Source organism: Porites lutea, chromosome 11 (assembly GCF_958299795.1).
Source record: "Porites lutea chromosome 11, jaPorLute2.1, whole genome shotgun sequence".
Classification (NCBI taxonomy): Eukaryota; Metazoa; Cnidaria; class Anthozoa; order Scleractinia; family Poritidae; genus Porites; species Porites lutea.
The window spans coordinates 7795277-7812455 of record NC_133211.1 but is presented as its reverse complement, the minus strand read 5'-3'; the positions used below and the strand labels follow the sequence as shown (position 1 = coordinate 7812455).

At 41.4% G+C, this 17179-nt stretch overlaps 1 protein-coding gene across 1 annotated transcript in view; it reads left to right on the top strand.

Moving 5' to 3' along the window:
- Positions 1–17179, top strand: part of LOC140951832 (laminin subunit alpha-like) — an 86688-nt gene that overhangs the window by 25261 nt on the left and 44248 nt on the right. The window contains exons 28-44 of the mRNA XM_073401184.1: positions 250–758; positions 1395–1575; positions 2375–2657; positions 2738–2814; positions 3202–3390; positions 3610–3953; positions 4275–4391; positions 4840–5133; positions 5850–6075; positions 6958–7043; positions 8269–8840; positions 9766–10036; positions 10967–11511; positions 13623–13725; positions 14723–14875; positions 15426–15571; positions 16917–17102. Coding sequence (XP_073257285.1) covers positions 250–758; positions 1395–1575; positions 2375–2657; positions 2738–2814; positions 3202–3390; positions 3610–3953; positions 4275–4391; positions 4840–5133; positions 5850–6075; positions 6958–7043; positions 8269–8840; positions 9766–10036; positions 10967–11511; positions 13623–13725; positions 14723–14875; positions 15426–15571; positions 16917–17102 — 4282 coding nt within the window. The remainder of the gene's footprint in view (positions 1–249; positions 759–1394; positions 1576–2374; positions 2658–2737; positions 2815–3201; positions 3391–3609; positions 3954–4274; positions 4392–4839; positions 5134–5849; positions 6076–6957; positions 7044–8268; positions 8841–9765; positions 10037–10966; positions 11512–13622; positions 13726–14722; positions 14876–15425; positions 15572–16916; positions 17103–17179) is intronic.

Sequence of the window (17179 nt, the reverse complement as noted above, 5' to 3'; positions counted from 1 at the left end):
AGCTGCTTGTACAAATGACAAACTTGAATTTTAAGGTTTTCTTTTAGCCCTCCCTGCGTGATTATCGTATACCTGCGGAAAATTATTGTGGATAGGATCTTTTTCACAGGATTTTTGGTTTGTGTCAGGGATGGAGACTGACAGAGATTTTGTTTTGAAGTAGCCCAGACAATGTAGCAGTCATTAATTTAGTGAATTAGTTTAACTTACCTTTTGGTACATGGGAATATTCCTTTCTACATTTTTTAGGTCGGAACTGTGAGGTGTGTGAACCTGGTTTCTTTGGTGATGCCACTAGAGGGTCTCCTAAGGATTGCAGTATTTGTGAATGCCCCTTGGGAACCACCTCCAATAGTTTTGCCTCTTCCTGCTCTCTTGATCCTCTCAATCAGCTTCTGTGCAGCTGTAGGGAGGGCTATACTGGACGTACTTGTGAGAGATGCGCTGATGGTTTCTATGGTGACCCAACTCAACCCGGAGACTATTGCAAGAGGTGTACATGCAGTGGAAATCTTGACTCTAGTGTAAACGGAAGCTGTGACACCCTAACAGGACAGTGTCTCAAGTGCTCCAATGCTGCTACAGGTGATGACTGTGACCGCTGTCTGACTGGTTACTATGGCGATGCAGTTGTTGCCAAGAACTGTGCAAGGTGTGCATGCAGTGACTGTGGCACTGTCACGGCAGTTTGTAACCACACTTCTGGGTTTTGCCAGTGTAAACCCAATGTCATTGGAGATCACTGTGATAGCTGCAAGGTAAGTAATACACAGTTGTGTGGGTGCTTCTCAAGGTACACCATACTTCATTTGGTGACCATCCCCCCCCCCCCCCCCACCCCGCCCCACCTCCTTAATGAACTCTAAAGAACAATATTTTAGCAGAAGAGTACTGCTCCTCTTGGGATAGTTTGTCAACCCAAGCCTCTAGTTGGTGCCAATTTGTTCACAGGAATACTGGAAAGGTTTTTCGGCTTGAGTGAAGATTGATTATTCACATAATATTGTAATCTCATGCTGGATAGCTGGGTTATCCTTCTTACTATTAATTGTAATATTTAGTGCATTTTCAGTGCATATATGTTGTTTTAACACTTGATGACAAATCAAAAGTACAAAAACGACAAGGTTAGAGCACAGCATGGACCTATTTATAGATGCTCAAGGCAGCAAATTGCTTAAAATATTTTGAAATGATCAGTAGCAATTGGAAACTATGAACAGAGCTCTAATATATTCTAGAGGAAAATGCCAGAAACATTACCACATTCAAGTAGTAGTGTTCATTAAAATTAAAATTAGGGAAGCGAAATGAAATTCTTAATATCGTTTTCTTGGAAACTGAAGAGCGTTGATTCTTGGAACCTTGAAAAGCATTCTGATTTCTTTGTCTAGCCAAACACGTGGAACTTTGACAGCTGTCTCGGCTGTGAAGACTGTGACTGTTCACCAGCCTCCTTGTCAGAGGCATGTGATGTTAAAACAGGCCAGTGCCAGTGTCCTGAGGGTGTAACTGGAAGGAGATGTGACAGGTGTAAAGCAGGCTACTTTAACTACTCCGATGATGGTTGTACGCGTAAGTACAGTACTAAGTAACAAATCAATTTGTTCTCTACTTAGCAATTTGTTTAAATGATTCAGATTGAATTTCCAACTTGATGTGATGCTGGTCTTTCCAAATCAATCTTTCGTAACAGAAGTGGCCAAAGTAGAAATTCAACAAAATTTCCAAATTGCATTTTTAAAATGCTGAAAATCGGATATTACTTTGTGAAAGTACTGCCAAAAAGGTTTCACTAGCGTTCTGAACAGAGACTTAAAAGTTGCTAGACGTGTCACTACTACACATGTACCTTGTAACTTCCTCTTAGGGATATACGACTCTACAATAAGACGTTTACATCAAAGTGGCAGATGTAATCAGTTGTAAGCGTCACTTTTAGGAACAACTTGCTATTATTCAAAGTTATGAGCAAATAAAAAATAAATTGACAGGGAGGGATATTTAAAACCTTGTTTCCATATGATCTGGGACACTATCGGCCACCTTTCTGCAATTCATCGGAGATATATGCTTGGCACCAAAATAAACTAGGAGTTTGTTATTTCATGAGCAGAACATTAGTCTGTGTAAACTGGAATCATCTGATCACATCCAACGTGGACAGCTTCCCTTTGTTTTTAGACTGCCCTGGACCACTGCAGACTGTTTCATGGAAACCGGGCTTAACTTGGTTCCTGCTGTACTTCATACATTTTTTGTGCTGCGCTTGTGACATGACCATATTACATTGGTTTTACTCACTCCATTTTCCTTTCTTTCCTTGTTTATCACCTTAATGATGCATAATAATGCAAAATAATTTCTTTTTCAGCCTGCAATTGTGAAAAAGGCCAGGGCTCCGAAAACCTCTATGGTTTCTGTGACGTCAACACAGGGCAATGTTGTAAGGAAGGAGGAAATTGTACCATCTGCCCTCCAAACTACATCCTCACACCTGAGGGCTGTGAATACTGCGGCGAGTGTGTGGGCCGTCTTTTGAAGACAGCCACTGCCTTGGATCGCAACCTTACCCTGGCTCTGAAGTTAGTACAACAGGGCTCAGCAGGAATTATTGCACAGGGAAGATTCTCAGATATCAATGAAACTCTTCAGAGGTACTGCATACTGCTCTATTTTTATTCTTGTCAAGAGTGAAAGATTGTTTACCTGACAATATGTTTTTGTCATTTCTCAGTCTGATTCCACCAACAAACCAATATAATGAAACTATGGAAGTGGTGTCGCAGATTGTGGGAATCTCCTCTGTAAATGGTAAACAAGTGTTTCCCCTTTCTTTTGTCAGCTTTAGTTTTGTAACCATTGGTATGTTCTTACATGACTTTTTCACTCATCAAGAAATTACGCAAAAGGGAGGCAGAGGAAATAGATGGTAGACTGTGTGACCAGCATGACAATAACAATGTTTGAAAAAATTTCCCACCAAACTTCACCTTTCTTTAAACAGATCTTTTTTTTAAAGACAAGAACATAGTACTATGAAGTGAAGATCGCCACAAAACACGTTAACAGCTGCTAATAGCCCTGTCACGTTTATCACGAGACAGCTCACCTTAATCTATTCTGCATGGGTGTTCACAGTGAAGCTTGAGCGGTGAATGTAAAAGTGTCCGTCTGAACATTAGAGTGTTTTATCCTTAGAATCTGATGCTGTCCAAGAAAGTCTTATGGACAGATCACAGCGCTATGAGACAACAACTGAGGAAGTTGAAAACAAGGTCAAGGAAGTAGCAGTGAAAGCAACAAAGACTTTGTCAAATGCCACATATACTAAAGAGGAAGCTTTAGCTTTAGAGAAAGAAATTAGAGATGCTGTCAACAGAACGCGAGGTAAAATAATTTAATAGTACAGTCAAATCCCGCCTGACGGTGGTCAATTAGTGCAATTCAAAATCAATAGAAAAGGTTATGAAAGTTGATTAAATCATCACCAAAGAGAAAATGCTGTAGATACGTCTGGTGAATTTGTGTGTGGATATCGGGACTTATATAACGGTGATGCTGGACAAACGGTAGCTAGTGGACTTACTACGGTTTCTTCCATTTCAGACATTGTTAACTTTGCAAAGGAAATAGCAGCAACCCTCAAGTCAGACAAAGCAAACCAGACACGTCTTTTGGAAAGAGCTGAAGAAATATTGACAGAACTAAACTTCACTACTACAAATGAGACACTTGTCAAAGAACAGGAGCTTGCTATGTCTTCCCTGAGCCAAGCGAAGACTTATTTAAACAACACTTTGAGACTGTGGAATGACCTCAACCAAGCCAACAGAACCCTTGATGAATTGTTGGGAATATTTGGAGCAATTCTGGATAAGACTGGTGGAGTTCTGGAAAATGCCAGCCTGGCTATGAATGCAAACAAGAAAAGCAGAGGTTATGATTCAGAGGTCAGTATATTAGTTACGGGTCAAAATTATATTCAGATTAACACAGAAAGGCACCGATCATGTACTTCTATATAAAAAAAGGGATACTTTTTCAACCATTATGATCAGGTCTATTTAGAAATGGTAGAGACAAGTGGTGTTCATTGAGTCTTCCATGACAAAGAAATGATAATTGGCAGCTTTCACTCTCTAAGATCTGCACAATTCTTCATAATGATGATGATGATGATGGTGATGGTAACGTTTAACCCTGTTAAGTATCTTATTGACGACGAAAAAAAAATTATCATTTCTTATTGTTATGATGTGTGTTATATTTAGACACCACTTACAGAGGCAATGACCAAGAAGGAAGATGTGGACAGTTCACTGATGGACCTGCAAGATGAGATCGACTCCGCAAGCAGTAAACTGATGAATGCTAGTAATAATTTTCAGGTAGATGTCATTACCAGTGTTGGAAAGGGGAGGGTACCCACTTACGACAACTATGAGTAGAAGAAATTTGCCAATATAGCAATCAAGTCAGTTTTACTCCATTAACACGAGACAATGCTGGCCAGCGGTCTCCACCACTATTCGTAAGTGGGGCGGTCTTGATTTTTAGCAGGGCGTTTCTGATTTTACAGCGCTTTCGTAGGAGTCAATCATTTTGCTCAAGTGGCTTTTGCGTGCAGTAGTTATAGTTGTTTTTTGCCTCCAACCCTCCCTCCTCTCTGGATGCTCTTTATGGTTTTTTACCCTAAAAACAGATTCCCTCAAATTGACCCGCACACCGCTAATGATCGCAAAACACATAACAGCCGTTAATGTTTTTTGTCAAATTAAGGAGTACGTCTGATGTTCTGTTGAGGTTGTTATCTGTTTTTTTCCTCCATATTTTCAGTCGTTTAATGAGAGTTCCCCACAACTAGACGACCTTATTGACCAAGTCAACAAGAGAATTGCTAATCTATCCCAAGCTCTAGATGAGCTCACGCCGTCAGTGAACATGGCCAGCAATTATTCAGAACAACTGCGCAAGCAGGCTGATGACCTGGAGGATCTTCTTAAAGACATTGACTTTGCCCGCAAAGCAGTGAATGCTTCAAAGAGATATTCAGACATAGTCAACGCATTAAATGAATCACTTGCCATTGCACAGGAAGCAGAGGAAATAGCCATGGATGCAAGAGATAAGGTACCGATTTTGGATCAATTTTGGTTTCCCGGGAAAATCACCCACCTACCCCTCCCCTAAGCCAACATTTTCACTTGCTTCTCACTTAGCGCGAAATGTTGGGTTAGGGAAGGGGTAGCTGGGCAGTTTTCCAGACACCTAAATTGACCCCCGATTTTATTAATTTGCTGCATTGGCATTAACCTTGGAGTGCGTAATTTATGTGATTTTAGAAACTGCGTTCTTTGTGAGGTATGCGGTGTTGCAAAGATTTGGCCGATAAACGACAGATTTGGCGCATTCATGCGGCAACTATATTTTGCAATTGTTGGGCAGCTCCGCAAAGTTTAGTTGCTCAAACAGTAATAGTCCCCTTCATTAGAACTAAGGATGCTTCTAGCACTCGAACAACTTCTGGAACAAGAAACGAGAAAGTGTATTTTGATATACAAATCTAACGTGCACCCACTCCGTCAGAAAAAAAAAATAAAGCAAAATTGCAAATACTATTTTGTAAAGCACGGGGAAACAAATGTTACCACCCATAATAGTTATTACCCCCTACGAGATTTCTTATGAATGGTCACATCTTACGATTTTGCCACAGTTCCTTTTAAGGCCTCCGTAGTTTAAAGGGAGGATAACTTTATAGCCTGTTGCAGGCGTTCAGATAGTGGGGTTGGGGATGGCAGTGAAAGGGTTAAGTATTAAATAAGGTGTCTCTTGCTGTGCGGCAGGCCCAAAATGTCAGCGGGCAGGCTGTGAAATCTCAGAATACCAGCTCTATCCTTAAAGAGACAGCTTCAAAGACAGAAGATAAAGTCGATAATGAGTTGAGCAAACTCCTTGATGACATCAAGAAAAGACTGGAACTTATCAGGGCTAAAATTAGAAACGTATCTAATGACTTGACCGGTGTACAAGGAAACTTCCAGGAATTTGATGACATGGCTGGCCGTATCGGTAAGTGCAGCCCTTGTACGTCTTTATGGCCTCTTGTATATCCTTGTACAACAACCATCGTAATGATAGTTGATAATGATAATGATGCTGATTATGCTGATGATGATGATGATGATAATAATGTCTCCTCCCTTTTCTCTTTCTTTGCGTTCATGTTACCATTCCATCTAGTAGTTCTTTTTCTCCGTTTCTTTCTTTCCAAGTGTTCAAAATGCCTGTATAGAGTATCAATTTTTTTCTTCGTAATCAAATTTCCAGGCTCCGTTTGTTCAAATACTGGATAGCACTATCCACCGGATAAATCGCTATCCAGGGGGTCAGTATTAGGAAAAGCATTTGTGCTATCCATTGGATTGTGATTTATCCGGTGGATAGCGTTATCCACCTTTTGAACAAAGGCGGCTGGCCCACTTTAGTTAACCTTATCTTATGCACTTGCCTGTTCTGTGCTCGGTACTTAAACTATTAGAGCCGGGTATTCATAATAACTTAACTCAATAGGCCTCCAGGCCTATTTGAAATGCGTCTATTGAAAGTATGTGAATGGGTCTCGAGAGTGGTCTGCAAGCCCCCTAGACATTTTGAGCAGGTACACTGTTTGATGTGAGAGATTGTCTATTATATTGTAAGCGCAGATGTGCGGTTTGGGATATTGATTGATTGATTGATTGAATGCTTGCTTGCTTGATTGATTGATAATGACATGCTGGTCTGTCTGGTCATTGCCTTTGTGTAGAGATTTTGAGCTGTTAGCTGCTATCAAGTATCATGTCCCTGGCGTAGTGGTGGCCGTTGGTAGAGGTATCGTTGTGTATTATAAAACACCAAGACATGTTGTGATCAAACGGCTAACTACATTATTGTATCAAATGCTAATACTAGGTAACCGAGGCAGTGAGCTCAAGGACAATGCCACGGAATCAAAGAACTCAGCAGATACTTCACGCAAAACAGCTGAGGAGATTGAGGTATGCTTAATCACAATATGGAAATTTGTCAAAGGTATCGTACACAGCTAGGAATCGCCACTCCATGGCCGGAATGATTGGTGGTCCCCTTAACATCAGGGTTCAAAGAAAGTCATTTTTAAAGCTTGCCATTCGGGCAAGCTGAAGCTAGCATATACTAGCCCAAACGTCATTTCAGCTAGCCCCAAAAACATTTTGATGAGCAGGATTGATTTCAGAGTTCTTCTGTAATTTGAATTCCTCAAAAAACTTCACTTGCCCGTCGGGCAAGTTAAGAACAGAATTCACCAGCCCACTGACAAAATCCACTCGCTTCGGGCTATCGGACACTACTTTCTTTGCACGCGGAACATGGTTTGTTATTTGGATAGCTCCTTCTATAATGCTAGTGGGAAAAAGTTTAAGATATAAGTGCCTTAGAGCAGATTGTCTGGCAGTCGCCACTCAAGAAAGGAGGAGAAAACTGGAGCCGAAATGCGTTCCGCAAAAGTTTCTGGGATCGTTACTGGAGCCGCCCCTGTTCGCTATTGGCCCCTTTTTTTCCGGTCTCTAGCTAAAGTCCCAAAAGTCTTTGCGAAAATTAACTCGGCCCAGTTTTCTGGAGCCGAAATGCGTTCCGCAAGTGTTTCTGGGATCGTTACTGGAGCCGCCCCTGTTCGCTGTTGGCCAATTTTTTCCCGGTCTCTAGTAAAAGTCCCAAAAGTCTGCGAAAATTAACTCGGCCCAGTTTTCTTCTCGAGTTTCTCGCACACAATTATTTTGGTCTTCTGTCAATTTTTCACACCAAAGATATGTATCCATCATCAGGTTCATCAGATAGGTTAACCACCCTAGCTTTCTGATTGGCTGTTGTACAGCCAATCAGAAAGCTAGAAACGTGTTGTATCCGTCGACCTGATGACTTGTTTTACTCAGTATCAAGAGACCATTATTTTATAGAAAACGTGATATTTACTCTGTTTTCGTAATAATGGTAATAATGATCTTTACTTCCCTTAAGATGAAGTTACAAATCCTTTGTTACAGATTCTTGTGAATTATACATCATGAAAATAAACTAAGAAGGTTCAACTTCCCGATGACTGGTTTGGAACACCAACATGACCACTGTTTTATAGTTTTGGTATACCAATATGGCGGACATGACGTCACGTGAAAACGCTCCCTTTTTTATTTTTATTTTTTTCATTTCTTTTTTCATTTTTTTTTCCATTTTTCTTTTCAGGAGAAGCTTACTGGTCTTTCTGATCTTAAAAAGTCAGTTGTTGAAACAAACAACAACATAACAGATACAGAAGAGGAAGTTAGAAATGCTTTAAATATGACAAAGTCCATTAAAGGCAAAGTAAAGATTGTAGAGACACGGTATGAGAGGATTATTGAAGAGTTAGACGTTGAAGTAAAGCGTCGCTTGGATGACATTGAAGGCATGCTCAGCTTGGCAAACACCTTGCTCAGGTCCACTTCACTTGTTATGAGATTTGATGGTAACACAACTAACGAACCTGAACCCCCACCTGCTATTCTGAAAGAAACCAGGAATCTCAATATTCAACTGTACACAAAACCGGAAAAACCAGATGGATTGCTGCTGTACATGGGTGGCGTTGATGATGCCAGTAACAATCGTCAGAAGCGCCAGTCTGATAATTGTGAATCTGACTTTATTGCTGTGGAGCTTTTGGCCAAACAACCGCATCTGAAAATTTGCACTTCAGGAACATCTCATGATTTCTATGATGGGGATAAACGTATTGACACAAGTGGGAATCTTTGGTATAAAGTTGAGGCGGGCATGTAAGTTATTCACCATTAGAGGTTACAAATAATTGTAAGTATAATGCGGTGAGCAGATACTGGGCAGTAAAAATGATGGTGAACTGGAATTCACATTTTGCTAATTACAGACCTCTATTGGGTAAATCAAGAGTTGTCGCCAAAAATTTTATGTCATATTGTAGATTGATCTATATGTTATCCATTCTATGTGTTAGACTTAGGATAAAAGTAAAGGTGGGGATACCAGAGAGCTTCAAAGTAGGATGGTAACCCCTAAAAAAAACTGGGTCGAGTCACCTTAACGAGCACCTCCTGGGATAAGTCGTCCTACAAGCTTACCGTATTTCCTCGAATAATAGTTTTTTTTATGAGAAATCTTCTCTTTCTATTATTATTTCTAGTTTATTTATTTATTTTTCGTGGCATGTCTGTAAAGTAGCTAATTAGCTAAGAACATTGACCACGTTAAATAAAGGGTATTGTATTGTGTTGTATTTTATTGTTGTTGTCCCTCGATTAATCGCCTTCTTCGAATAATCGCCCCCCACCCCTTACCCCTCTCGCCATCTTCTCTTTTTTTATTCCCTCCCTGTCCAGTTAAAGTGGAGCCTGATCCAGCTAAACTGATTAGTAACAATTCAAGCCCGGAGGCCGAGGATATTGCCATTGAAAATTAATCAAGGAACCAAATTTGGAACACTTAAAAAGCCCCTGTTCAGTTTATCTGATGTGATCAATTTTTGGCTTAATTGGTTAATAAAACAAAATATTTAGGGCACGACTTCCAGTGAGCAATATTTGAACTAATCTTCTCCCTCGAATAAGCGCCCCCTTTTTGTGTGGAAAGAATAATATTCGCCCCTGGCTATTATTCGAGGAAATACGGTACTTTTTGTTACTGGATGAGAAACATACCTCTAAACTTCATTCTTTATCTCGACAGAACGGGCGATTATGCCAAGTTGTCCATGACGTATTATGATAAAGGCCAACAAGTTGATGCTGTTTCCATTTCAAGACCTCTGTATATGAAAAACCCCAAAATGATGTTTAACGATGAGAGCAAACTAATAGTGGGTGGTGTTTCCACGATGATGGGACTTCCCCCGCAAGTGACCACCACCACCACCAACTATACTGGGTGCGTGGATGGTCTGGAGATCAATAATCACATAGTCGGAAGTTGGAATTCAAACTTCAGTCAGACCGCCCAAGTAAGTATTAAAGTTACATACGAGAATTGAGTTGGTAAGTGATATAGTATCCCCCTTGTAGATCTCATCAGTAGACAATGTAACGTAAATGTGTAATTTCGTTTAGGTAGCTCCTTTTTAAACAAAGGAGATTTCTTTTTTTTAACTGTGTGACGGTGAAATCCATCCATAAAGAATCAACATTTCATTTCTTTTACTGATGAATATTACTTTCAAACAAAATCCGAAACCGTTCTGTGAATGATGTCAAGAAAGACGCTTATTATGAGAGACTAAGACATAATAAACTTCTCGGCCAAGTTTCAAGTCTGTGCGATATCCCAAACTTCAATTATTCATCAAAATAATCCACGCATAGGTGGACAACTCTCTAAAACGGACTCCTAGAGTTGATCCTTGTTGTTCTTCAGTCTTGACTCTCTGTGAGGTGGACACCTCCCTAAAACGGACAGTGTCCCTGCCGTTCCTCAGTAATTTTCTTTGACTCTCTATAAGGCGGATACCTCCCTAAATAGACAGCAAGAGTTGGTCCTTGCTTTTCTTCAGTCGTTCTCTATAACGTGGATACCCCTCCTAAAACAACAACCTATAATATTGGTGCTTGTTGCTCTTCAGTCATTTTTTTACGCCCTATAAGGTGGACAGCTCCCCCCCCCCCCCCCCACTGAAACAAACATCTAGAATATTGGTGTCTGTTTCTCTTCAGTCACTTTCTTTGACTCTCTGTTAGGCAGACACCTCCCTAAAACGGACACTTCAGTCATTTTCTTTGAAGATGGACACCTCCCTAAAAGGAACACCTCGCCCCCGTTGTTCAGTATTTTTCGTTGACACCTGTCTAAGACGGACACTTGGTGCTAGTCCCAAAGAAGTCGATATTAGAAAAAAGCTGACTGTCAGAATTATTTAGTAATGTGCGATGTCTTTCAGACTGGAAAAGCTGACAGTGGTGAGACTAAGACAAACGATAATCACTGTCCATCTCGTGACGGTGTAACACAATTTGCTGCAACAAAGGAGGACACCGACAGTCAGAGAAGGACCTTTTTTGGAACAGGATATCTCAAGTCAGGTTCATATTCAGCAACGACTGATCCTATGAGCATAGTGGACTTCAAATTCACAACAACATCATCAAACGGGTTACTGGTTATCGCTGTCGACGAAACAAACCCATCGTGGTTTCAAGCCATGGAGCTGTCCAATGGGTACTTTATCTTCAAATACAATATGAAACATGGATACAAGGAAGTGCGGTCAGCCAATCAGTATGATACAGGAGAAGAGGTGACAGTGCAAAAGAACAGCGATAAGCGAGGTTTCAGATATACACTGACAATTAGAAGCGAAAAAAACACAGAAGAACTTGCAAAGAATGCTTACTACTATCCAGTTGAAAGGCGCTTTTCATACGTAAATCCAAAGTATATTTACTGGGCAGGTGTAGAAAACAGGACCACCATTCCTCAAAATGTGTAAGTACTTTTGAATACATTCAATGTTAATTGCGTTTTCCTACCGTCGAACGCAACCTGGAATCATCTTGGGATTCCTGTGTTACTTGGTTTTCGTGTGGTAGTCAGGACGACCTTTTCAGCAATTTTTTTTCTACTGATGAGCCCGTGCTTGTCTGCGCTCAACAGAGCGTACATTTGTGCGAAATTCTGGAAGCTGGTTGCTGGTTGGTTATGGCGTATTCAAAATGCACAATTCGTTTGTGTCAGTGCTTGTTTTTACATAGTTATTTCAATTTAAACTCATCGCTAATGATGAGCTTGGGAGCAGGTGCCTTAAAGGTTAGTAGGGGGCCAAATGCAATAAGCAGAGAGGAGGTATCCATGGCAACCCTGGAAGCGGGACCACCCCAAGAGCAGCCACTAACCGGCACCGTCACACTGAATAAATTCAGTGGAGATACTTACCTAAGAGAATCCTTACGTCAGAAAATACTTACCAAACCACCAGGCAGGGGGGGGGGGGGGGGGGGGGAGGAGAGGGAGCAAGAATCCGCAATGATTCGCAAGTAGGCAAAAATTGATCCGCTACGATCAGTAAGCAAAGCTACAATGCAAAGCAACACTAGCAAAAGGGTACACAAGGAGCCCTGCAATTCCCCGCGGGCAGCCCCGTAGGTCACATACTGAAGTGGGAGAAGACCGCTAGCCAGCTCGCTCGAGTTTAACTTTGCCTAAATGATATGTAGCCACATTTAACATTAACTTGCATTTATTTTATCTTTCCCTTGAGAGCGTATTTCGATTTGTTTACGTCGCTGTTGGAAAGTAAGATATGTTCTTAACCCTTTCCTGTTGCTGCCAGTATTTTTCGTTTATTAACGCCTGCGTCGCAAGTTGAGGTTGGGTGCCCATGGGCCAGGGGGCTGCAACCACAATACACCCTAAGGCGGAAGAACACCCACAGGCCTACCAACCCCGCAACCCAGCCACGAGTCCCCCCGCGCCAAGCCCCCCACTATAGCACCCGTCACACTGAGGCCAGAAGCCCAGTGGAAGTAAAATGAACCAACCCCTGAAAGAATAAATAACTAAATAAATAAATAAGAAAGAAAGCGGAGGGAGGAAGGGGAACCAGGAGAAACGCTACGCTACTGGAACGCCACGCCACGCCACGCTAACAAAGCTTGGAGTACAACGCAAACACAACGTAGGCACGTGACCTCCGCATGCGCCAAAGCGACATACCGCTGGACAGGAATCATCCCCCATGCTCACGAACAATGGTAAACGCTACAAACGCAAACATAGTCACGCACAACGCTACAGACGACCAACGCGGTACCAAAGAATGCCAAAAACACCCGAGACCATAGCTCCTAGTCGTTAACTACATTAAATATGATTTAATAGTATTAAAAATCGCCAAGTCTGGCTGGGTAGTTAGATCCAACACACACATTTGCTGTTTAACTTCGCATACAAACCCTGTTATATTACGCTTGGGTGACCCATGCCACTGCTGAAAACAACGAGCATCGTTTTTCCCCCTTGGTATTGGTAACTTTCACATTTCAATACTCACACAGACCCCATCTTTAAGGAACACGGTATACTAAAATTTAATGATATCCATTCGCTTCAACTGGGCCAATTTATGTATTCTTGCAAAAAATTCATTCTCACCCCCAAGGTTTAATAACAATTTCTCCCAAAGCAATCAATTCTACTCTTACAATACAAAAAATTCCCAGGCCTACCGTCTACCGTATTGTCGAACAAACACTTAGACGTTCTCGCCTTTTTTCAACCCTTACCTCCTTTAAGAATATCCTGAAGATTAAATTATTGAGTAAATATGAATACCGATCTTAAATCTTCTCATATTCGACTTTACGCCATCTTTTCTTCAATTGTTGTAAACGTCTCTAGCCCATAGTTCGAGGAGGTCTAACCTCTCATAAGCTCCTATAGTTTCTGTTAGGTGTCCTCGCCACTTCTTTTTTCTACTTATCCTATGTTATTTGTAATTCATTTTCTATTATTATGTGGCAAATAACATGGAATTAAAAATAAATAAAAATAACTGTCATATATCTTACTTACCGCAATTTTTTTCCTTTTCTCTACAGCACATCCTCATTTTACAAAGGGTGTTTGTCAGACATGATTCTGGAGCCAGGACGTATCGCAGTTGAACCATCGCCAGGCTCCATTTTTGGATGTCATGTTAAGGTAGATCTATTTTCCAGCTTGTGATGGTTAAAGTAATAAATCTTGATACCCTCAAGATTATACGCCTTAAATGAAGTTAAATAAATATCTATTTAACACAGTTAACAACTAGGAGCGCGGGTATAGTCAGCGGTCAGTCATTTGGCTCAAGCGCGGTCAGCCTTGTTGCATCACCTCCATGTGCTCAGCACAACGTTTTCCTGGCAGCCACTCTCTTCGTTTAGCCTTTAGATCATTCTTTACCCCCATCCCTTTCCCCCTGTATTCTTCCACTGTTAAGCAGTGTGGCAGGTGCCTGGTTCCATTGGCTTGGGGGCTCATGGCTGGAGGGCCCGGGTTTGCCAGCCATGGGGGCGTAACTCTGTCTAGGGGCTGGCTGTGCCAAAGGTGGAAACCCCTGGGCATCCCGGGCACCCACCTCCACTAAGCGATGCAGTTCTTAACTATGGTATAATACTCAAGAGAAAAGGATGGAAAAGAAGTTTAAAATGCTAGCCCTCCCCATAGTACTGCTCAATTGATGACATGTTAACCCAAAAAGAGGCCAAAGTCAAATTTTGACAAAATTTTCAAAATTCGTTTCGTAATATGGTTTAAAATAAATAGCACCCTTTGAAAGTATTGACAGAGAGATTTCATTTGAATGGTAACACCATAGGATTTCTTCCACGGACTTAAAAAGTTACAAACCACATACTAAATAAATAGCACTATGCGAAAATAGTGCTGAAGAGGTTGGTTTTAATGGTCTTACCATAGGGTTTCATGCAGACTCATTTGTTCATTCAGGGAGTTACCTGCTATCATCAGATCTGAAGTACCCTTAGAGTTAAGAGGCTCTCTATAGAGTATTAAACTGTTACTACGTACATTCAATCAAGCTTATCTGTCCAAAGTGTCCGCGGAAGGAAAATGAAGGGCTTAAATATATACAACGAGATATATTTTCCAATTTTTTGCAGTGTTGTACACTTACCCGGCATTATTTTGTTTTCAGCCTGCCTGGAACGTGACATTCCTCAGTAACAGCAGTTTTCTTCAAAAAAAGCCAATCAAGAAGAATCGTAGAGGCTTTGACATTGGCCTTAGTTTTCAAGTACCTCCTACTACTCAAAATGGTCTTCTTTTACTAGAGTCTGCGGCTGGTGATGTATGTCATTTTGTATAGCAAGTATAACTACCATATTTTCTGGATTTAATGCCCGAGGCTCTGTTTAAATGCCTGGTCTTAAAGAAGAAGCGTGGTTGTTATCCGGTCACCTCGGGAGAATTGCGAACAGTTCTAAATTGTCCTATAGGTGGATTGTGCTTTCCACGAGGTCAATCTCTCCCCAGTGGACGGAACGATTGGTTTCCCTTGTACTTGTCAACTGGATAGAGATTTATCCGGTGGATAGCGCGGATAATGCTATCCACCAAATAAATCTCTATCCAACAGGTAGTGATTAATGCATAACGCTATCCAGTTTTTGAACAAGCAGGACCAGGCGTAAATGATGGGGTTTTTAAACAAAAGAAGAATTTCACAAAATATTTTGGTAAATAGAGTGTATTTTCAAGCCTCCTTTAAGGTAGTGATTTACATTTATTCTACCTCTTGACTCGACAATGTTAACCAGGTGGAAAGTAGTTCTATCTTTTAAGTCTATCAAAGGAATGCAATTGTTGGGATATAATGTATAATATTTGATTTATCTCAGGAGGCATATGCCTTTGTCTTGGGTCTGATCGATGGGAAGGTGGTGTTGGAAGTGAATACAGATGATGAACCCCTAACATTACAGACTGATATCACATATAACGACGGAAATTGGCACAATGTTTATCTTGTTAAAGATGGTGCAACGTAAGTGCATTCTCACTGATGTTAATATACCCCACTTGCACAAATCCCATGATGCAACTAATTTGCCCCCCAAAATTTTGCAAAAGCATTGTTTTCAATTTCTATTGGAACGGCTGTAATACCTAGGAGAAATGAAAAACAAAGTTTATGCAAAATTTATGGGGGGCGGGGAGGGGGGGGGGGGCAAATAAGTTTGCATTACGGGAGATGTGGAAGTAGCGTGTAGAGCGTTTTCACTCGCGTGACCAGCATCTATGCAAATTTATTGCACCAAAGAAAGCGTTTACATATGAAAAGAGTTCAACTCCCACAGGACTGGTTTGGGACACCAATATGGCCGCCGTTTTATTGGTTTGGAACACCGATATGGCCGCCTTGAAGTCATGGGAAAACGCTATATATTGGGAAGACTTTAGGTGACAATGACCTCAACCAGAATGTGGCGTCCAGCGGTTTTAGTGAAAACAAGGGTTTGGGTTGGGTGCCCAGTCTCGCGGGCTAATAAAACCTGGTCTCGGTCATTCTTATTAATGATTTTCTCTACACTGAAGCTTGGCAATATCGAAATATGAATAGACCGCGTGGCAGGCGCCGGTTTATTGTTTTGGATAACTTTTATATAGCGCGCGAAAGGAACACAAGAAGGAGAGAGGAGGCTTAATATTTATCTCGTTAAAGATGGTTCAAAGTGCCGAGTAAATTCTCACTAATGTTAATATACTGGGGCCACTGAACACTTGGCGATATCGAAAAATGGATAGCCTGCATGGCGGGCCCCGCTAACGCCAACAACGCGCACGCGTCCTCGAAATTTCTTCCTTCCCTTTTACAAACAGCGCGCACGCGTCCTCGAGATTTCTTTCTTCCCTCCAACAAATAACGCGAACGCGTCCTCGAAATTTCTTCCTTCCCTCTAACAAACAACGCGCACGCGTCCTCGAACTTTCTTCCTTCCCTCTAACAAACAACGCGCACGCGTCCTCGAACTTTCTTCCTTCCCTCTAACAAACAACGCGCACGCGTCCTCGAAATTTCTTCCTTTCCTTTTACAAACAGCGCGCACGCGTCCTCGAGATTTCTTTCTTCCCTCCAACAAATAACGCGAACGCGTCCTCGAAATTTCTTCCTTCCCTCTAACAAACAACGCGCACGCGTCCTCGAAATTTCTTCCTTCCCTCTAACAAACAACGCGCACGCGTCCTCGAACTTTCTTTCTTCCCTCTAACAAACAACCCGCACGCGTCCTCGAAATTTCTCCCTTTCTTTCTCCCTCTAACAAAACCACATGCTTAAATATGGTTTATGGTCTCAGGGCATATTGATTTCTTTCGTTTTTTTTTCCAAGAATGAAGCTTTTTGTTGATGATGAGTTAAAATCCGGGCAGCCCGGTCAGTACATCCCAAGGACAGAGATGATGTATCTTGGAGGAGTACCCGCTGGCTTTGAACGCATTGCGTCAGATGGCTTTAACCCCGTCATCCTCAATTCACTGAAAGGTGGATCGATCCAGTACTTGACATCCAAGGGAGAGTACGTATTTGACTGTATTATTACTATTTACATTATGCAAACCAACCACTACTAGTGCAGCAGTCAATTATAAGACG